The sequence below is a fragment of the Crocodylus porosus genome, unplaced genomic scaffold (assembly GCF_001723895.1).
Source record: "Crocodylus porosus isolate Cpor-Errol unplaced genomic scaffold, CroPor_comp1, whole genome shotgun sequence".
In the NCBI taxonomy this organism is placed as follows: domain Eukaryota; kingdom Metazoa; phylum Chordata; order Crocodylia; family Crocodylidae; genus Crocodylus; species Crocodylus porosus.
The window spans coordinates 117,686,065-117,708,770 of record NW_017728931.1 but is presented as its reverse complement, the minus strand read 5'-3'; the positions used below and the strand labels follow the sequence as shown (position 1 = coordinate 117,708,770).

Below are 22,706 nucleotides of genomic sequence, written 5' to 3'. Positions count from 1 at the left end.
TAAAGACCAGATATCCTCAGTAGCCAGGACTACATGAGAATGATTCAGGAAGTGCATTTTCACAGTGTAAATATGTGAAATGTACACACGGGATTTGTGATGGTGAAAACTAGGGAGAGATCTTTGTTTTACAGTAAAGCGTGGTATAGCCATGATGGTTCAGACATTTTGAGAGGGGCAAGGATTTCTTAGAGTGATATCTTTTATTGGACTAACTATGTAGCTGGGATGAAGTGAGACAAGCTTTCAAATGGAAGACATTCTTCCTCAGGTTTTGCATATCTTGCATCTGAAAGCTTCTCTTGCTTAATCCCTGCTACATGGTTGGTCCAATAAAAGATATCAGCCTAACAAGTCCTTGCCTCTTCTTTTTGTAATTGTTCATTGTGAAGACAGCTGTTTTCTGCTATGATTTTTAAAAGTGTACATTTTTTATGTAGCAGAAAAGTACATTTAATCTTTGGACTTCTTGCTGTATGACCTCCTGACAGAAGGTTTCCCTTTGTGAAATAGAGTAGAGTGCTACAGTATCTGAGGCCATCTCTGAAACCTTACAGAACTAGAAAAAGCATTTTTGTATTGGACCCTTCCTTCTATGGCCAGGGAGCAAAGAAATTGAAAGGCAGTAAGGGTGCATTGATAGAGATTTTTTGGGCTGATACCAATAGCGGATTTTTAAGAAGGCATATTGGCCGATACCAATCTGATTTCCAATATGCAGCCCAGCAGCTTGAAGAGCAGTGTCCGGCTGGTAAGTCTGTTGTGGTGGAAGGGGAGGGGCATGGGGTAGCGGGGGGCACAAATCCATGCCCCCATGGTGAGGGATGGAGTGGGGCAGGGGCTGGGGCAGGCGCTGCCTAGCCAGGGTGGGGCATGGTACAGCTTTGGCTTATCCAGTGGGAGGAACAAAGGGGAGGGGGCATCTCCTGCCACTATACACACCCCAGGGGGCATGAGGGATGTGTGCCCCTGGATCTGTGCAGGGCAGGGTGGGCTGTTGTTGCAGGCTGGGGCTGCTGTGCCTGGCTCTTCTCTGCAGGGGCTGGGGTGGGCAGTGGCAGCTCTGGGAGGGAGAGTTGGGGGGGCTACAGTGAATTTTGGTGCGACTGCAACACCCCCACCATCCCCGCTGTAGCCCTCTCCCAGCGCTGCCACCCACCCTAAGTGCAGCCCAACCCAGCCTGCAGCAGCAGCCGCCCCACTACACAAACCTGGGGGCACACCTCCCCCTCCCCCATGCCCTCCTGGAGTGCACACAGTGGCGGGAGCCATCCCCCTTTCCCTGCATCCAGCCCCAGCCGGGCTCCTTCCCTCACCACAGGGGTCTCGATCTGGCCCCCCACCCCTATTCCCCTCTCCTTTCACTGCCTCTTCCACCACAACAGACTTTACCAGCTGGACATAGCTCTCTAAGCTGCCACCCTGTGCATGCTGTGGCTGTGTGCGTGTACGGGGACACTTATTGGCCACATTATCAGCCACATCTGGCAAAAAAAGCTGAATTCCAGTATAGTCAATTTTCTTTATATCGGTGCCGATCCGATATCGGACCGATGTATCAGTGCACCTCTCAAAGGCAGGGTAGTCTAGAGTAATGGGGAGAGTGGCAACAGAGACCACTTAACTAGATGTGTCCAAAGTGCAGACACAAGGTTGAAATTTAATTCTGAAATAGCCCCTCTGACATGGGGGAAAGCTGAATTTGTTTTAAAAATGAAACCAAGGGTTACCTGTCTTGAGGCAACTACTCCCTAGTTTTTTGGTTTGCAAAATAAGAGTGTGAACATTTTTTTTCTCCATATGCTTAATTACAGCCGTAATAAGATAGATGCTTGATCCCATGACTAACTTCATCCATGCAAGTAAACTCATTGAATTAAAGAAATCTGTTCACGTGTATAAAGCTACACATGGTGATGCTCTCTCTCTTTGCAGGCTTTGGTCCCACTGTGTGTAATATAAAATTATCTGACAGCCTGGGAAGGGAGTAAAATCTTGCCTCATTCCCTATAATTTTTTCCCCTTTGTGATAATGATCTGCTTGCTGTGTGGTGACAGTAAAGTAAAATTGTGACTATTTGATTTTAGACAAATGGTATGTCTTTAGCATACAGTAGTTTAACAGACATCACTTTGCAGCCAGCTGACTGGACACAACCAGAGTATTAATGGGATTGTTAGAAAAAAATGAGTTGCTGAATGAGGTTGTGTTGACCAGCAAGTCAAATGATTGTCTTGGCTCAAAAGTAAGCGTTACCAAATTGAGGCTATAGGCTGAACTAGAAAAAATGCAAATAGTTTCTTGCCAGCAGAAAAGGACTTTTTAGAAAGCACACTGGTACTTTCAGGCAGCCCTAAATAGTAGTTGAAGGGCATTGCACCCCCACTGCTAGATTCTGCTGATTGGCAGCATCTTTCTCTGCTTGATTTTATCGTGTAGTAGCAGACTGCCAATCTGAGGAGTGCTTCCAGCTCTCCTTTAGGCATAGCAGCCAGGAAATGCTGAGAATTTTTGTTTTGTTTTGTTTTTTGTCTTTCTTTCCATCCTCCACAATACACCAGTATAAGGAAATCCTGCACTGCTAAGGGATGGAATTACTATGTTTACCCAAATCTAAGACAGCCCTGAATTAAAATGACCCCCAGTACTTAGATTCTAGACATGGAAACGGTTAACATTTTGTTATAATTTTCTATGTATAGAATGTAATTATTGGAGGCTTGTCTTTAATTCTCCTTTGGGGAGGTCATTTTAGAAATGAATAAATATGGTAGATATTTATCATCTAATAGAACTGGGGAGACCAAACTTTGATTACCTTAAAAACATCAATAAAAATCAGAAATCAAGAACTAACTAATGAACTTAGTCTTAGAAGGTGAGATATGAGGAAGGGAACCATTTTGGGATGTTCCCCATCATAACTTCTTCACTTTCCTGTCTTTTTGTTAACAGCTGCTGCCTGACCCTCCTCCCTCCTCTGGGGCATGAAGCATGGCATCAGCCCAGCCCAGTAGCAGCAGCTTCAGCTGGGGCCAAAGCTGTCATACCACTGCTCCTGGTCTGGGCTGGGGCCATGATGGGTGCCCAGGCCAGAGCCTGCCAGAGCAGGGGGAGGGAGGAAGGGATGGACAGGCAGCAGTGGGGCAAGGTGTGGGGTGCAAGGGATAGAGGTCAAGCTGTTTGCTTTCTGGCCTCCCACCTGCTCTTCCTTTCCCCACTACAGTGATGGTATGGGGGACAAATTTTAAGTGACCCTCAAATAATTAGATTGTATTGTATACATGGCAAAGTAAAACAAAATAATACGTTTTCCAAGTATTAATTATTGGGGATGCATATTAAATTCAGGATAGTTTTAGATTTGGGTAAATAACTTATTTTTGACAAGATTATTTTTGACAAGCTGACAGGTTTGCTTATCAGCTTTTTGTAATCCTTTTGCACATGTTAAAGTAATACCATTTTAATTCTTGCTAGGGTTTTCTCCATTTGTTTGCTTTTGGAAAAGACGACCAATACAGGTATAGTTCCAAATGTTGATTGCAAACCTGTGCCTGCTAAGGTTTTAAGTAGTGCTGGACATAGAGAAATTGATAATACTTTCTTGAAAGTACTGCAGGTGTCATTAGGATTTTTAGGCAGGCTGGGTACCTTCTTACTGAAAACGGTGAGGAGAATAAACTGACTGAAGCATGACACCCAGGCAAATTCATGTTTGTATTTGAGATCAGCTTTGGAGTTCACAGGAAGCAAAAACAATATTGGGATGTGACATCAGGGACACTGAAAGAGGGCAAATTAGGTTGCAAAGAGAGTCATATCTAGCTTTAAAAAATTCTTAATGAAGAATGAGATGACAGCTTTTATCAGTTGTACAGTACCTTATATGGTAAAGTATGAAGTAACTCTCAAGTAGACTGTCTGACTATTTCATATTTGCTGTACGACTATGGACCAAAACTGGTCTGACAGTACTCCTTGAACTCTGGGAAGGAACAACTTGTCAGCAGGATTTTAAGGTGGGATTTGATAAATGGCTATAGTTAGAAGCACTGAAGTAAATGCAGTCAGAGTGAAGATTTGTCACTAGAAGCAATGCTGCTTTCTACCAATGAGCCAAAAATTCTGTCCTGAAAAAAACAAATTTTAGGTATAAGGAAGTGGAAAAAGCAAAGGGGCAGGGAAAGGAGGTGACTCACTGAACTGGCATGTGGCTTTGTTTTTGGTTTAAATGGGCAGGATAGTTATTTTTAGAAAGTGGCAGGGCATTTCCTTACATTAGCATTTCTGAAGTGAATTAATTTTGCATACAAGTGAACTATGCATCAGTTTGAGGTGGAGGAGAAGTGGCCTATATAGCCTCTCTCAAACAGGAGATTTATTCTTGCTTTCCATATTTTGACTTCATTTGGTGTAGAAGAGGAATGAGAGAAGAAATGGAATGCATTTAAGGAGAGGAAAACAAGTTTTAATGCACTATACAAACAAACTTAATTTCTAGTGCATCTGTCCATAAATGCTTCCAGTTGCATTTATGGCCTAAAAATCTTATTTTCCTATTAAAACATTTGTTTCCTTCTTACTGTGTGAATGACCCATGCAGATGAAAGATGGACTAACTGCTCCAGAAAAATGATTAAGAAATGAGAATTCAAAAGCTTTACAAAGGAAAGCTATAATGTCTTTTTTACCATTGTGCTCTAGTACATTTGGAGCAGTCTTAGTGAAGTGAAAACAACACTTTCTTTGGCAGCAGGTTTGACTAATTGTGAGGTGTCCCTTTGCATTTTGAAGAAGTAAAATAGCTTGGAGTTGATATGTAAATTGATAGAGAGGGGATGTCACTCGGAATAAGGAGCAACGATTTGCTGCATTTTCTTCTATCTGGATATATACAGGGAACACATTTTGAACTCCTGTTGTAGCCATTCTTAATATTTTTCCACATACTTGAAAGAAATTTATAAATCATGCTTCTTACCACTGAGTGGGAAGCAGTTAAATGTCACAAGTAGATGAATTATAATCATGCAGGAAGATGCTGACCTACCTTTTTTTGATTCTGCAGTGCTCGGATGTTCACCCACCTGTTTCCTGTTTAAAAAATATGACACCTGAGACTAAAGTACATCATCAATGAGATGCTTCTTCTATAAACAAATACACATGAGTGAATCCTATGCTCAGGATATAAACTTTTTCTCATAACTCTCTTAAACAAACTTCAACTATGTCAATTATCCTTATTTTAATGAATAAATTATAGTCCCACATCTTGTGTAAATGCTTTTGTAGGTTAAGTCTTGAGTTGCTTAAAAGTGTTAGGTTACATTTAAACCAAATAATCTAGGAAAGTGGTTTTGAATTTGGGTGAGTTAAAGGGAGAGAGGCATTCTAGACCATATATTGGAACTGTAACAATTGATATCATTTTCATGAAATAATATGTAACCCAGTATTGTTTCTTTCTGTGTTGCTTTATAGCAGTGTCTGCAGTGTTGGGGTCAGCAGTCTATGGCCCATGGGCTGGATCCAGCGTGTAGAGATTTTGTACCTGCCCTGGGACAGCCCATCGGATCAGTGGCATGGAGCTGTGCCGCTCCACAGCCCTCCATGCTGCTATTGTGCTTACCCTGGCTGCGGATCACTGGTGGCTTGAGCTCTACAAGGGCAATACAATTTAATGGCGTACAGCAGGCGGCTGGGTCACCGGCTCTGGCCAGGAGCAGCAAAAGGTTGCCAACCCCTGCAGTGGTGACTCAGGCAGGATGAGATTAAGGCATGCAATATTTTAGACTGTTCTGTGCATGCACAGAGCACTTAAGCAAGGTATATACTTAAATGTGGTATACCTGTGTCTATATATGTATTTAGGAATTACTTTCTGCATTACTTTTTTTAAACTTTGCCAAGAAGTAGAAATTTTCTGCCCCAAGGGGTTTTAGTTCTAGTCAAACCTACATGACAGACAGCAGTGCAAGAGTAGAAAAACATATCTAATTTGGTTATAGAAAAGGGTCACACAGGATGATTTTATTAAAGTTTTAGGGAAGGACTTGCAGCAAGAGAAGGGCTTTTTGGTGCCAGGACTGCTTGTCATGTCCTGCAAAATCAAGAGTCATGGCTTTCCCAGTGATGATGAGGATTATTATTATGAATCAGAAATCTGAAGAAGAATCTTTTGAGTGTTGGTGTTCTCCGGTCTGCTTTTGCTGCAAGGACAGACATAAGTGTAAACTGGTGGTGCTCAACCTATGGCTGGTGGGCTGGATTCAGACCCCAAACTGGCTAGATCTGGCCCACAACACAGGGGATTAGTGGCAAGCAGCTCAGCCCAAAGCATCTCCTTCTCTGCTCTCCACCATGCCACTGATTTCCCCTCTAGTCCCCCCTGCTCTTCTTTCCTTCCCTCCTCTAGGCAGGCACTGCTTATCTGAAGTAAACTCCCTTCCTCCCTTCTCTAGTGGAGGGGAATGGTGTCCTGGGGTGCAGCCGGATTGCAAGCACCTGTCCTGTTGCCTTAGAAAGGGTACCACTAGTGTAAATTGAATTCAGGACTTGAAAGAAATAAGCACTGGGGCTCCAAATTTTGAGGCAGCAGCTGGGTTGATAGAGGGGAATCACTAAAAAATGCCTGTGTTTGTTTAAATATGAGTCACTGTTAAGCTTGTGGCATTTTATGGAATCATTTAGCTAACTTGGGGCTGGGGCGATACAGGCCCTAAGGTGCATGGGTGACAGCTCAGAGGTCACAAGCTCAAGGCCAGAGCAGAAACACTCATGACACAGCCTGTCAGATTCTAGTGAATCTGCAAATTCACAAGGACATGAAAAAGGAAGGATCTGGCTAACTTTTGAGAGTGGTGGTGCTACGATTATGACTGGAACTTGGCTATACCTGTGAGATGAGCAAAGGAGGGGAAGGCACCTTGGAAATATTTTCAGGGTTTCCATAAAATGCTGAGGCCAATCCTACAAGTATATAGGGAGTGAGGAGTTCATTCCAAGCATAGAAACCAAACCTGAAAGCAAGCAAGAAACTGAGAGGTGAGAAAGAGATGAAAGGAATGGCTAGTGAAGAAATATAGCATCCTAGAATTTCTGGATTTTCAGTAGGCTTAGATTGTGGAACTGGTTCTTGGGTTGCTGCTTGAAAAAGAAAAGTTGTTACTTCCTTTGAAGAATAGGCAATAGGAGTGGACGATTGCTCTGTCCAAATGCTACTTTCCTGCCTCCAGGGCTAGGGACAGAAATTACACACAAACTGGTATAAATGATTGGAAACTGGTTCAAATTTGTAACACAACAGGGGTAGACACAGACATTTATACATAAACTGGTTTAAGTGATCAGAAACTTATTTAAACCTGTAATGGAACAGATGTTCAGTGCAAATAAACCAGTTTGAAAATGGCTGAAACCGCTTTGAGATGAACATGTTTGAGTGTAGTATCAGACTTAACTGATTTGGGTCAAATCGGTTTATGCAATTTCTGTCCCACTCCTGGCTGATTTAAGTTGAACAAGACACCCCCAGCATCCCAGCATGCTCTCTGGGCTGGGTGGAGCTCTGTTCTGCAGCATAGCTGGCCCCTCCCCTCTGCTCTCTGGCTGCAGCTGTGGCAGAGACTTGCAGGCTGCTTTCCTTCCCCCCTTCCCCTCTGTCTTGCTGAGAGGTATCTGCATATTAGCTAGGAGACTACATGCTGGCTCTGGTGTGTGCTGTGCTGTGCTGTGTCAAAGGCAGAATCAACAGGTAGCCGGTAAAGTCCCTCTACTGTTTTCTTAATGGGGTGATAAACATTGAGTTTGGGGTTAGACTAACCTGCAAAGATTGAATCAATTCAGGCTCAGGCTTTTTAAATGTCTGTCCCTAGCCCAGTTGTTGAGTGAACTGCTTTCAAAATGACTGAAACTGGTTTAAGATAAACCTGGATGGATGTAGTATCAGACTTCACTGATTTAGGTTAAATCAGTTTATTGAACTTCTGTCCCAGATTCCCTCCAGATTTAAGTGTCTTACTGCAGAACTGTCAAGCTGTTTGCTGTAGCAAAGCAGGGAGGCAGGCTCTACTGGCCTGGGTCACTACAGGCATGTGGCTGCATTTCTGGAATCAAAAGTGAATGTCTATTCACTTGCTTACTGGTTCAATCTACGCACCTTAGACTAACCTATGAAGACGGAATAGATTTAGTGTTAGGCTTTTTGACTGTTTGTACTCAGCTCAGTAGAGGAAGCACTTCACCTGTGGCAATAGGTGACAAGACAAGGATTTTGTTGGGAAGTCTGTAGTGATGTTCCTCCTCACCCTGGTGGGCTCATCTTGTTCAATATTGTGAATTTGAAAGTGAGAAGGAGCAGTAATGGTGCCTTTTGTAAGCTTGTATCCAGCAGAAAAGCAAAACTTCAATTTGAGTGAGCAGTTGGATTTACTTACTACTGAAGGGAGGAGAAAAACTGATCTCTACCTTTTGAATAGAAAGAATATCTGGACTTAATGATATAATGCCTCATCTAGCCATAGTTCTTTACACTTTTATGAAGATGGCCAGTATATCAGCACACCCACTTCATTTCAATAGTGTTGATTTTGCCCAGGATCACCACACCTGGAAATAAAACAAGCTTCTAGACAAATACTGGAATTAAAGCAGGTTTTTTGAAATTGCTGTCCAGTGCTCTGTGCCAGCAGTATGCCCCCAGGCCATATTGCATCATTCAAATCTTCATGGTTTATTATCATTGTTTGGGATAATGGCCTTGATTTTTCTATCATTATTGAAGAAACCAGTATAATCTTCTTGGCTTTAATCTCTGAATGATGCTGATGTTCTGTAAGCATTTCCACGGAGCTGAGCCTCTTGAAAAACTGTAAATGTTAGATTGCATTACTTCAGCATGCCTTGCCACCTTTCCGTGCATGGTAACCACATAGGCACAGAGTGGTGACTCGCCTCTCTTCCTATTACTCCAGGACACTAGAGCTTCTTAACCCGCTATGCCCTGGACTACTTTAGGCTGTGGGGCCACCTGCAAGTTTTCGATTCCATCAACATATACCAGCTATGTACTATTTAGCAGCTATGTGCAGGGTCCTATGTTCTCATCTGTCTCTAGAAAACTGTTCACTAATAACATTTTTACTTCTGCTGAGGGAGGGAGAGGTGTTGCCAGCAAGATTGAATATTGTTGTTAGTTTACAGCATCTGGCACTGCTCATGCTGCTGATGAGATCCAGTTTGAATGTATGTGACTGGGATTTAGCGTATCTTCAGTACCAGTTACGTAATATGCTTGAATTGAAACAGTATTTGGAGGTCATAGTGGGCTTTAAAATAATTAACACAGATGTAGAAGAACTATTTCTGTCTTGGGTATACTGGGAAACAGCAGTATTTAACTGTTTTAATGAGAGGATATAGTCACACTATTCGACTAGGCCTCCTCAGATTCGATATACTACAGGGTAAATACTGTACTGCTGTGGTAAACTTAAATCTCACTTTATAGGCTGTACTCCAGCTGTGCACTGGAAGGTGATATATGGTCATGTTCTTTTCCGTTAGCAGAACATGATGCTTGTACTTCTAGATTTTTATCAAGCAGTTCTACTACGTATATCATGCCAATTCTACTATGTATATCATGCCCAACTCAGTTGGTTTAATAAAAGACATCACGTCTACCAAAGAACCTTGCCTGCATTGTACCCTTTACAAAGTAATATATGATGCAGCATTTGTTCTATGTCATTGGTGACGCATAGGGGTGCACGTAGGTGCATTTGAACCCCCCCCCCCGAGGTTGGTGGTGCATCCCCAGAGATTGGCAGATGCTGCTGGCAGCGCTTGTGGGCAGTTGCCGCTTGCCGACACCGCCGGTGGTGTCTGCAGGGGGTCACTGAGCGCCAGTCAACGCTCACTGCTGCTGACACTGCTGCAGCTGCCTGCAGGAGCACCCCACTTGCTGCTGCCATGTTCCCACTGCTGCCACCACCTGCAGGCTGTCGCTGTGTCCCCCCAGCCTTGGGACGCACACAATGTTGATGTTCCATATTGAGAGAAACTTCTGCTTTACTGCACATTTTAGCAAGGAATTAGGAATTAAGGGCATTTTTACACATGCTGCGGGTTGCAGGGCTGGGTGCTTTAATTAACGAGCTGAGTTAATTAAAAGTGCCCACAAGTCACTGATGCACATGATGCAAGAAGGCTGCCGGAGCTCATCAATTTTCATGCTCCTGCAGACTCGATTAATCAAGTCTGCTCTGATGCACTGGATTTCCAGCACGTTGGAGCAGGCTCCGTGCACATTTGTAGGAACCCCTAGTTTATAGTCCTATGCTTTTCCTAGTTGGCAACATTGCATGTTGTTATTCAGACATTCAAGTCTTATTCAAAGTGCAGTACTGTTTTAGCTCTTTGACAGCTTAGGGAGTAAGATTTTAGTCGTCCAAATACATTGAGACTTCAGAGTCTATTTCTGTTTCTTCTTCATCAGATAGGGTGTAGTCACTCTTTTTTTGTCAGTGCCATCTGAACTGTAACCTCTTGAATTTTTAGGAAACTCTCTAAATGTTTTGGTTTTCTGGCATATTAATAAAATCCTGATTTATATAGCTGCCATGAAGTTCCAAATTGAAAGCACACACTTTACCTATGGTATTTATGAAGAGATCAGTGAGGGATAAGATGTCTTGGGATAATTGAAGCACCAAAATTTAGTTTGGAATTTCATCTGGCATGCCAAATACCATTGCTGATCTGTTGTATGGGGTCTCTTGGGCTGAAATATGCCATCTTAACCTACTCTAAGCATAATTATTCTTTCCTTTATTGTTTTAGTCACTCTTTATAAATTGCTTTTCATTTTATTGATATAGCAGGACCAGTGATTGTAAAGAGTATAACAGAGGACCTCATTTTATTTTTTAAAATGTACATTGTTTTGCAGTTACCATGGATTTCAGAGCTGAAGTCTGCATTAGAGATCCAGTAAAGCTGTACTCTTCCACCTGTGTGTGTTCAGTTTTAATTAATCTTCTTTTGGGCTGGAAGGAATCTTTGAAAAGTTAAAGCCTGTGCTGAAATATGGCCTTTTTTTATATGAGGGGCCTGTAACGGTACTATGAAGTCAAATCCCAGCAGCAGGGGTTGCAGCTTAGATGCTAACTCCAGTCTGTCTGAGGGTACAGTAAACATCCAATCCATCCTGTGAAGCTCAGGAGTTGAGATGATGCCCAAAAGGTTTCCATGATAAAAGATTTTTATAGAAGCCTTCTTTAAGTAGTTCCAGGTCTCATCATCTGCAGCAGAGCTCTGAAATTTCGCCTTGGGTTAAGAGAAGTGCCTGTATGCTATGAAATTTGGTTAACATTTTGCCGGGTTTATAAATCAAAATTTCCCCCTTTCTTTCTTTTATGTATTGATATGTTTGCGAAGCAGCACATGCAGGACTGTACATGATTGAGAATGCCTGGGAACTGCCAGAAAAGCTCTAGCAGGGGAGTTAGGTTACCAGGTCAGGGATACAGGGGCTTTTTCGGAGGGTGTTTTTGTTGCAAGTATCTAGTTGGTTTAATAAAAGAGATCACCTGTACTACGAGTTCTGATTCAAGTTATCAAGTCATGCACTTGAGAGTTGGGATGCCATAAATATGGTGTTCATTATTTGTACCACCTTTTCATGATATATTGCAATTGTTTTCATTTAAACCATCAGGTTTTTTCCACAGAATTACTGTTTTCATTTTTTGCACAAAGGGTCAAGAGAGAATGTGTCACAAAAACCACATTTTTGGCCTCTTCAGGTTTCAAATCCCTGATGTCTCAGTGGAATGGTAGATGGTGCAGTTAGTGAAAACAACAAAAGGCACTGGAGAAAAACAGCACTGTCTAAAACTTTTGTTATTCCTGAGACTTCTAGATGCCATTTGGTCGTTTTCTTGCATATTTGTACGTGGAAAGGGTGCTCCTTTATATTGTAATGCTTTTGAGAAATGCTCCTCCCACCTCCCCCCCTTGCCCCAGCAGTTCTCTCCAGCGGATCAGTTTTTAACTTTGCTGTCAGGCATCACTTAATACTTTTGCAGTATTTCACGTAAGTTATGACTAAACCTACTTTCCATCCTTTGCTCGTCAACTCTAGGATTTGTCTCTGAAAATTAGCCTACAGTAAAGCAGGCTATGAATTCTAAGGAACAGTAACTGCTCCTAATTAAACTTGAATGCACCTTCGTAGTGGGCTTACGCCAGACGTTCTGGAACAAGACTCTGTTGTTTTTAAGTGTCAACACATGGAGTTAATCAGGAATGGTTTCATGTATAAGATCACTCGTACACTCAGACTGTTATGTTTATTCATAGAAGAGACACAATACCTGCAGTAGCTTCAAAATTTTCCTCTCGTTGCCCTGTTTAATATGCCACAATTCTAATCTGGAGGAAATTCCATTAGGTGTTGGGGGGAAGGCAGGTAGCTCTTTCCATTCCTTTTTTTGGGAGATTGTTGACATGGCAATGATGTGTTTCTTGCAGTTATTGGTGGAAATGTATCAGTAACATAGCAATAAAAGGAACGGTGTCACATGTTTGGCCCCTTGATTCGCTTTTTTCTCATTGGAAGGTTTCATTTTTAGGACGATAAGAGAAATGAGCTGTCATATTCCTCTGCCATGAAGTAATTATAATTGTATTTAATTTTTAAATGTACTTGCAATTTAAAGAATTACACAAATGGCTAAAACTTGCAAGAAAGGGCCGTGACTTATCGCAGAGTATTTACTAGATGACAGGACATAGTCCACAAGTATGTGTTCTTTGTTACTATGAAATTCAAGTTTTTGCAGTGGTAAAAGAATTAGCCAGTTCCCTTTGTTTTGTTTGCTTGTAAGCTTGACACACACTACTGTTGTTCTGATTTTTAATGTCAAGGCAGTTTAAAAATTCATGACATGCATGCACGCGTGCGCAGAGTAACTTTAATTTTTTAAAATTTTAATGAGTTCCTATCTTTTTCATCATGCCTTTGTGCACCTGTTCTGAAAGATGTGCTGACAGTGACACTGAACCCTTTTGCATTCTAGCCTAATGTGGAGTTCTGAAAACAGATACTACCCGTGAACTCTCTAACAAAAAAAGAAAGGCAAGATTAATTAGCCATTAAATAGGCTTTGCATTGGTTGCGCTAGTTGAGTTAGCTCAATATGTGTGTATTAATAAGACTGAAATTATTACTGTAAAAATATAACCTATAGCCTGGGTACAATTAGCTTGAACTACAAAGTTTATACATTTCCCTGAATTCAAAGGTGTTTCATACTAGTACTGTTTATGTGTCCCCATTTTAAAGGGGAAATAGAGTTCCTCTATGTTTCTTGTACTATATAGTGATGTAAGGAACACTTTTTCTGTAACTAGAAAAGTTTACCTATTTTGGGGATGAAGTCTATTGTAGATTGTAACACTCAAGCCTTTATTTGATATAATAAATATAGAAATACTTATCCATACATGCTATTGTGCTATTTTTATCTTTTCAATAATTCCTTACTGAATGTCATGCTGGTATAGTTTATGTGGGTGCATTTGGGGAGGAATAGAAAGATTTATTTTCATGAGGAGCAGATAACTTCCACTGGATATAATATACTATGTAATTACTTGATCTTTGTCTGTGCAAATTTCCAGAAGACAAGGTCCAATTAATTGCTCCCTTGTTAGTGTAATTTTCTTTTTTAACTTGTAGCACTAAAAGATAACTAAATATTTTCCCCTCCCCTTCTTAACAGAGGAGGAGCTCAGAAAGTTGAGAGAAGAAACAAATGTTGAAACATTAAAACAAGAACTAGAGAAAGAGCGGCAGAGGAGATTGGAACTAGAACAAAAAATCAGTGATGTACTTAAGGCAAGGTAAGAGAAATCCTTTATAACAGCTAAGGTCTGTAAGGTATGCGTGCACAGGGTTAACTGAAGATAGCCCTCATGCAGAAGCGGCAAAATTTAGCTTGGTGTGATACTTGAACAAATTTAACATTGCTGAGAAGCAGAGCTTATTAGCCTGGGCTTAACATTTTTATTAAATGAGCTTTGTAGATGCTGGTTTTGGAGCACAAAGAGCTATTTATTTTGGGTATCCCTGCATAGCGCCTACCTTGTGCCATGTAGACCCTGGTACGTATGCTAATATAGTCAAAGCTAAGTTGGGGTGGATCCATAGGCAAAGCGTAGGAGGGGCAGGGGGGGCACATGCCCCCTCCCCGAGATTGGCCACTGCCACCGGTTTCTGCAGGGGGCCACCACTTACCGCCCCGCCTTCCTCCCCTCTCATTGGTGTCTGTGGGCGGTTCCCGCTTGCCGCCAATGCTGCCGCCTATAAATGTCTCAGGAGGCACCAGTCGTTTATGGGTGGATCTCAAAAGATCATCTTGTTCTTCCTCTTGCTGCAAAGGCAAGACCATCAAGACCACTCTTTGCACATGTTTCATACCTCCTCTTAAATCTCCAGAGATGAGATTCCATACTTCCCCTAAGAAATCTATTCTTGGTTTTAAGTATTCTTAGATAAGTTAGCATGTTTGTGGCTTGGTTCCCCCCTTCCAGTGCTTAACCTAAATCTCTCATGTTGCAGTTGCAAGACCCTGTGGAGTACAGTTGCTTTGCAGCTGCTCTTTACTTGTTCCAAGGCTGTTATGTCACAACACAGTATTTACTTCTATACACTAAAAAAACCCAGTTCTTTCAATATTTTCTTTTTTTAATGGGGCACATTTTCTACACCTCTGAACATTCCTTTTCCTCTCCTGTGGACTCCCTCCAATTGCTTCCATCTTCCTTGAAACGCGGTGCCCAAGCTACACACAATGCTCTAGCTGAGGCCACACCAGCACTAAGTGGAATTAAATTACATTAGCTGTTGCTTCTAATAAACTGAAGACCCATTGAGAAGCTGTGTACTTTAAATAGATGTTTTATAGATGGATCAAATTGCCTTAAACTTGGTTTATGGGGTGTGGGAAAATACTGAGCTCCTAGAATCTCTTGCTACAAGACATGTTTTCCAACCTTTGTGAGCCCACTTCACTTCTCAATGTCAGTCTTGAACTGTGCATGCCAGAATATCTCAGTTTCCCAGAGCAGCCACACCACTGCCAGATAAAGGCAATATGTTTTTTCCCTCCACAAAGATTCCACTATCCCCATACTAACCCTTTTAGTCCTTGAGACAAGTGTAATGAGGTGTCTGTGATCCTTATGTTTCTTTTGGGCTCCTCCCCTCCTTATAATTAATAGACAATCAGGGATGAATGTAGTCTGCTTCAGTAATATTTCATCTATAAAGTGACACCAGGGATATCGGTATATCCTGCTGTTAATTATAAAGAAATATTAGGCTGTTTATTTAAATGTTGAACGTTTTAGTTAATGCCTTCAAATACTTTTCTGCAAATGCAAAAAAGTCACTCATCCTTCTGCACAAATGTGACTAATTAAACTAATCGTCTTGTTGAATACCAAGGAAGAAAGATGTGGTGGTGGTTATGTTGTTGAGAGGTGATCATATAGCAGTGAAATAGGAATGATGAAAGTAATTGGATAAATGCAGAAATTGCAGTTAGAATGCAATGAAGGGATAGGATGGTTAAGGGGACTGTCTTCCTCTTCTGGACTTCTAATTATTCTGACTTAGCAAGTCTGCTTCCCCCCACCAACATGCATTGCTTATAAAGTAAGTGTTCGAGAATGCTGTTGCACTAGGCACAGGCTTTTCTGCAGGGATGGTCTGGGACTACTCAGGGCTTTGTGACAGCAGCTGAGGCTCATGGCAGTTCGCCAGTGGCATAGTGTCTAAATTATTTGAAATGGGCATTTGAATGAACAGCATTTTTTATCTATTGAGAATTGCAGGCTCATTGCCGTATTTTAGAAAGAAAAAGGATAATTATTGCAGTGGTGTCCGTGATTTTTAGTCTTTTATGTTTCATTATAAAACTACTTCTTTAGTTTTTTAATTTGGCTCAGTTTGATATTCTGTCTTCACTTCTGGTTTAAAAAATGTGGATTTTTTTCAGAGAGATAGAGATATATCTATATATAGATATATATATTTAATTTACCATAATGGAGGTGCCTTCTATAAAAGGGACAAATTCTGAAGGCATTTTTGCACAGGCTGCACTTTTTCCCTTACCTCTACCTCATTTCCATTTTTATGTGCTGCTTCTCACCACCTCCGGTTCTTGGCAAAGCTTGGCTGTCACATTTTGTGCTGTCATGTATGATGCTTTTGGTTGGGGATTTCTGGTCATGGCTGATTTGGTCCATTTGGCCTTTGGAATTGCCATGGAGACGTGGCATTCCCCCCTATATGATCCAAGTAGGCTCAGTCTGTTCAGTGAATCTGAGCCCCTGCCAGGTTGGTTAGTGAGAAACCAGGACCCGTCACATTCTTGCTTGGCCCTCTTGCCTGCCAGTTCAGAATGCTGATTGCTGAGACACCCAGTTGGCTGCACTTCATGTCTCTCTTATTTATAACATGGCAGAGTTATTGGCAGGTTGCATTTACAGTACTTACCCCTGAGACTTCTTTATCTAGTTTGAAACTTTTTATATCCCACTAACGTCGTTCATATGATTCTATGACTCTGTACAGCTTTGTTGATGAAATCTGAGTGCTTTCCTTGACTTCTGTTATCAAAGAAGTCATAAGCATATAACTCCTAGATGGGAAAAATGCAGATGAATATAAAAATGTGTCTGACTTCAAGCAGGCTGAAAAAGAAGTTAATATTTATGTAACTGTAGATTTTCTGCTTCATAGAAGAATTTAAAAAAATAGGAAAAAATCACTTTCTTATGTGTAGATTTTATGGCAAGAGTACACTGAGTTCAAAACACTTTACTTGCCGTCATTCAATTGTGTAGATTTGCACCTTACAGACTGACTAAATCAGGAATGCATAAGCTTTTGTAACCAGCTTTCTCAGTTGGATGTTGAGAAGGGATCTTTAGAAGAGTCTGTCTGAGAAGTACGTAGGGAGGAGGCTGCTAACCACTCTCAGAAAATACTTTGGTTCAGTACATCTTAACCCTTGCACAATATTTTTGAGAAATGTATTAAATAAACCTGTGTGTCCTGTGTCAGGTTTCCTTAACTAATGAGTCATGGATGGAGCTATAAACACAATACTTTGGTTGTGTTTCTAGCATTTCCAGTTGTACTCTGCCACTGTATAATATTGCACCTCTCTTGCTACTCATGCACTTCTCAAAATATAATTTTATCCTTCCCTAGTTGCAGTATGTTTAAACACAAATGAGTCCGATATTTTTTTGTGCTACTTCTACAGGGACCTTTCTGTGTGTTAGTCTGAAAGTCCAAGTCTAGGAAATAGCAAGCTGTGTAAGCAATATGGCCTAGTCGAATCTCACAGCTCAGGCCTTAGAATGATTTTGCATTTGCCTTTTCCCTTATTCCTCTTCTAGGCAAGAGTTTTAGTCAGTGGGACTGATCCTGTTTGGTCTGGGTATGGGGCAGGTTTAGGAACTTGGCTTTTTCTGTGCTCCAGACTTCTATGGAGCTGTAGGGGAAAATAATTGTCAATCCTTCAACTATTTTCATGGCTTAAAGGGGAGCTCAGGAACTGCAGAAAGACTGTTCCTTTCTTGGGAATGTGTGTATTACAGACTATCTGTTGGATATTTCCTGGATTTAGGATTTGGCACATGATCCAATAGACCCATAAGCTGGAAACGTAAATATTTGTTGGTGCTTAAGACAGATCTCTGTGGAGCAGTTAATTGCAGTTCTTGATTGATTAACAGGTGTAGCAAGACCTACCCTGGATTGCGATTAACCTGGTGATTCTGTAAGGCCAAGCTGTGGGTGGGGAGAATGGGTGTGTGTGTATAGGGGGAGGGTGTGGAGTGGCATAAGGGTTGAATGGTAGGCAGATGGTAATTGAGACATTTTCTTTTTCCTTCTTTCCTTCCAGCAAAAAAATCTCTACCAGAAATTGCTACCTGATGGGGGTTGATATCTTAAAATTAGCTCTGATTAATCAGATGATAGAATCTCTCCCCTTAGAAACATGGGGAGAGAAGGGGTCTGTGGTACTGAAGGTATCATTATTTTCAAATGAGACTTAATGCCCAGGCATAGACAGCTTGTGGACATAGACTACCATGGTACTTCTATCATTGTAAGAATGCAAGTGTGAATCCCAGTGTCCTGACAGGGCACTGATTTGGATAATTACCACCTGCCTGCCCGACTCTAGCCTTTCACTTTCCCCTGAAGCTGTTGGTGGTAGCTTTGATTAATAAACACTTATGCAGGGTAATAATTCTGCCTATTGTTCTGTGTCTTAAAAATGTTGTGCTGCAAACAGTTTCAGACTTACCTGGCCAATTCTTTAAACGCTGCCATGGATGTTGTTTATGCAGTTGCCCTCCCCACTCAGTTTCATCTTATTATGCACTGTCAAGGTAGTTCTTTGGATTTAAGTATTTTATAGGGAAATAATTTTCATGTTTCTTTATCCTTGCCTGTTAAGTATGTTGTGACTGATCCTGGTCGTTACAAGATTGTTTTTTTGGCAGTCCTAGAATCTTTTAAGTCTTTGATCTAATTCTCTTTGACCCATTTAAATGGACTGTGCATAACACAGGGTTGAGTCGGGCAAAACTGTACTCTGAACTGTTTTGCAAAGACAACTGACTGACTTTCTCTTTCTTGTCTGTGTAATGGCTTTCTGTTACTGTGCATGACGTGCCTCCCCTGGCTGTACTGTGTTGTGCAGGTTGGAGAATGTTTTGATTTAAAGCAAACCTTGTGTGGGTTCACATCTTTACATTGAGGTGCGCCAAATAGAAGGGAACACAGTTAATGTGCTATACCTTGATTTTCTTTTTTCTTCTTTTCTTTTTTTTAAATCACAGTTTTTGATGGTCACCCCTGACATCATAATTAGTAAACTAAGGAAATGTAGTCTAGGTTAATGATTTTCAATCTGTAGTCTGTAGACCCCCAGACGTCTCAGGGGTCTGCAGAAGATGACTATGATCAATCAAAAGTGTGTAAATACCCACATGTACAATTCAAAGAGATCTGCAAATGAAAAAAGGTTGAAAACCAGTGGTCTAGATCAGGGTGCCACATCCACCTGGAGCCCCAGTCTGGATCTGGACTGCAGGGACTATAGTATGAGGGAGGCTGTTGTCAGGCTTCACAGCAGCAGAGCTGGTGGTGGTGAAGGGTGCACTGGAAGTGGTAGGCTCCAGGGCTGGGGGCCCACCAGCAGTGGGAGGGGTCCGGGAGCAGTGGTGCAAGCTGTGGCCAGCAGTGCCAAAGGGCATCAAATTCCACATCAGGCCACCCCTCTCCCAACCCCCTCACCCCCAATTTCCAGTAGCCCGGTAGGCTTGATAGAGAGGCTCTTTGAGCCATATGGCATTTTTATACATGCACGCACTGCAGTGCCAGGTGCTTACATTTGTATAAATGGTGAAATGCGTGTCAGTGCTGAGAAAATGGCGGTGACACACTTTTGAACTGAAACACTTTGAAGGTGTTTTAGTTCAAAAGCACAATGCTGCCATTTTCTGTATGCTGAAGTGTATTTCACCATTTATACACGTGCATGTGACAAAGTGCTGAGTGCATCATCTTGCATGCTTTGTAAGATTCGATTAATCAAGTCTGCTCAAAAGCACTGGATTTCCATTTTAGAGTAATTTCATCTAGATTAGGGCTGTCAAACATAACTGGTTGAATCCTTATGGCAATGGAATAATATGTAGTTGAGAGGAAGTATCGAGTGGGATTCTCCAGGGATCTGTCCTGAATCTGGTATCGCTTAATATCTTTTTTAGTGATTTGGGAGGAAGCAGTTGTGTGAGCCATCATCAGACTTGTAAATGACACCAAGATGTGCAGAGTTGCAGACACTCTGGATAGTAGGGCTAGGATCCAGAAAGACCTGGATAAAACTGGAGAAATGATCTAAAATCAGTCAGATAAAATTTAACAAGGACCAGTGCAAAGCCTTGAAATTGGGATGGAACAATCTCCTGCACAAATATAGGTTGCAGAATTGCAGAGAAGAAGTTAGGGGCTATAAATGGGGACCTTTCCAAATCATGATTGTGTGACTTCTGTGGAAATTGGATGATCTCTGTGAAATTCACGGGGAAAAAAAATCTTACTAAAAATGCTGGCTTCGCAGTAGGAGTCAGCAGTCTCCTGGCCACGCAGCTTGGCCTGGCCAGGAGAAGGGTGGAGGGAGGATATTAGCACGAAGGTCAACAGGCAACTCCCACCCTGCCCCTCTGATTGGCTGAGAGTGCTGCCTGTCATGTGGCACCACCCCCTCCACCAATCAGTGGTAAGAGGCAGGACTATTTGATGGATAGTTCTCTCAGTGAACCTGCAGTGAGGGGTGGGGCAGTACGATGGACAGCTCTCTCCAACCAATCAGTGGCGGAGACTTGGGTCACCAGGCCTCCTTGGCCAATCATAGGCTGTGGGAGCCCCAGCCATGATAAGCCCTTGCAACTGGAAGCTGGTTCTGTGGTCTGCCCATGAAATTGGCTGCCTGCCTCCAAGAGTTGGGTAGACCTCTAGTTATAATGGACTGTAAGCTGCATATGTGCTAACAGTATGCTCTTATTACAAAAAAGTCCAATAACAGAGGTCCTTTGCACTTCTGCACCTTACAGTCTGTACAGTGGCTGGAGGATTGCTTAGGATTTGTGTCTTGTTTGTTCATTTTTTATAGGGGAAAATTCTATTGATAGTACTTGCATTGTAATTGAAGGATGATATGCAACATGTCCACGATTGTTGCTGCAAGTAGAAAGTTTGGAAACAGTGTTAATTATGTGGTAGTGAAGCATTTTACAGCCTGTGCTATGTAGTTTCTCTGGAAACATAGAGGTTGTGCAGATGTCAATGGGGGAGTGGCGGGGGGCACAACTCTGTCCTGCAGCTTCTGCTGCTTCCAGGTGCTGGCCAGCAAGGGTGCAGCTGCGTGTCCCACCGTCGGCACAGAAATCACACCACCACTGCCACCCCTGCTGCTGCTGGGTCTTCACTCCAGCCAGTCTGTAGCCCCATGCGTCCATGCACATAAATCGGGCGGGGGGTGTACCTCACCCCATGCATTGCCTATGGCGGGAGGTGTTCTGTTATTTTTAGGGCCTTACCAAATTCGCAGGAGAAGTGGGCTGCATGGCAGCTCCTTTGACTTTACAGGTTCCCTCATATACCCCCATCTCCACCTGCTGATTGGCCAAGGGGCCTGACTTTTGGCTTCTGATTGGCAGGGAGGTGAAAACCACAGTTTTAAATACAGTGCTGTTTTTGCCTCCTAGGTGGTCAGCATCAAGCACCAAGGCCACTGGGGCCCCATAGCCAATCAGCATGGGGTGGCGTGTGGGTGGGAACCTGCAAAATTAAAGGAGCTGCTGTGCAGCCCACTTCCATCATAAATTCACTAGGGTCCTAGCTCTTAACCATGTTGTGTAGATTGGAGTTTGCCTTCAGCATACTTCTAGCTTTATAGAAGTCCTGGCAGTCTGAAGGTATGAATAGAAATTACTACATAGTCCATTCTTTTTAGAAGAATTTAAACCGTAGCTTGCGTGTGTAACTTGTGTCATGTGATCCTTTAACTTGGTGAAGTTGAGGAGTACTTGGCTGTTCATAGAAATGGCAGAACTTAAACTTCTGGAATATAGTGATGAATTTGTTCTAGCACTGTGCTTGTCTGTTTGCTACATCTTGGACTCTCTCTTGCTTTGTAAAGTAGGAAAGGCAAAGGAGTTGCAAACCCCTGATAAATGTTCATGCTTTGAGGATTGGGACTGAAATATTATACTGTATATAGAGCACAGACATGGGTTAATATTCAGTACGATACTTACCTGAGTGGGTATTTTAGAAATGAGCTGTGCTGTGGAGTTGGTATAGAACTAGAGGAAGGATTTGAACAGTCATAGAAACCTAAAAAGCTACAGCTGGAAGGGACGTCAGGGGCTAGGGACAGAAGTTACATGCAAACTCGTTTAAGTGATCAGAAACTGGTTTAAGCCTGTAACAGAGCATAACCTCAGTGCACATAAACCAGTTTCAAAATGGATGAAACTGGTTTAAGATAAATCTGGTTGAATGTAGTATCAGACTTAACTGATTTAGGTCAAACTGGTGTCCCAGACGCCTTCCTAGTTCATGTTAAATCAGAGTCCCCCAGCGTGCTTTTCAGCCCTGGGCTGGGTCGTGCTGTGTGCTCCAGAGAGCAAGGGATGGTTCTGCCCCTCTGCTCCCTAGCTGGAGCTATGAGGGATGGCTCACTACCCCCGGCCCCAGGCAAACACTTGCTGGGGTTTGGGGCTAGGGAGGGGGGTTAAACCCACCTTCCTCTGAGCGCAGAGCTGCCCTGCCCTTCTAACTTATTTTAGTGCTGGCTTTGACTGGACTACAAATCCCAAAGGCACCTGGAAGCAGGAAGAGGAACTGATGATCAGCCCTGCAGAGTCATAGTTTCATAGTTTCTAGGGTCGGAAGGGACCTGAGCAGATCATCTAGTCCGACCCCCTTTCATGGCAGGAAAGAGTACTGGGGTCAAATGACCCCAGCAAGATGTTCATCTAATGTCCTTTTAAACACCCCCAGGGTAGGAGCCTGCACCACTTCTCTTGGAAG

General features: G+C 42.3%; 1 protein-coding gene across 1 annotated transcript in view; it reads left to right on the top strand.

Moving 5' to 3' along the window:
• Positions 1-22,706, top strand: part of GRAMD4 (GRAM domain containing 4) — a 77,909-nt gene that overhangs the window by 18,352 nt on the left and 36,851 nt on the right. The window contains exon 3 of the mRNA XM_019543504.1: positions 13,795-13,915. Coding sequence (XP_019399049.1) covers positions 13,795-13,915 — 121 coding nt within the window. The remainder of the gene's footprint in view (positions 1-13,794; positions 13,916-22,706) is intronic.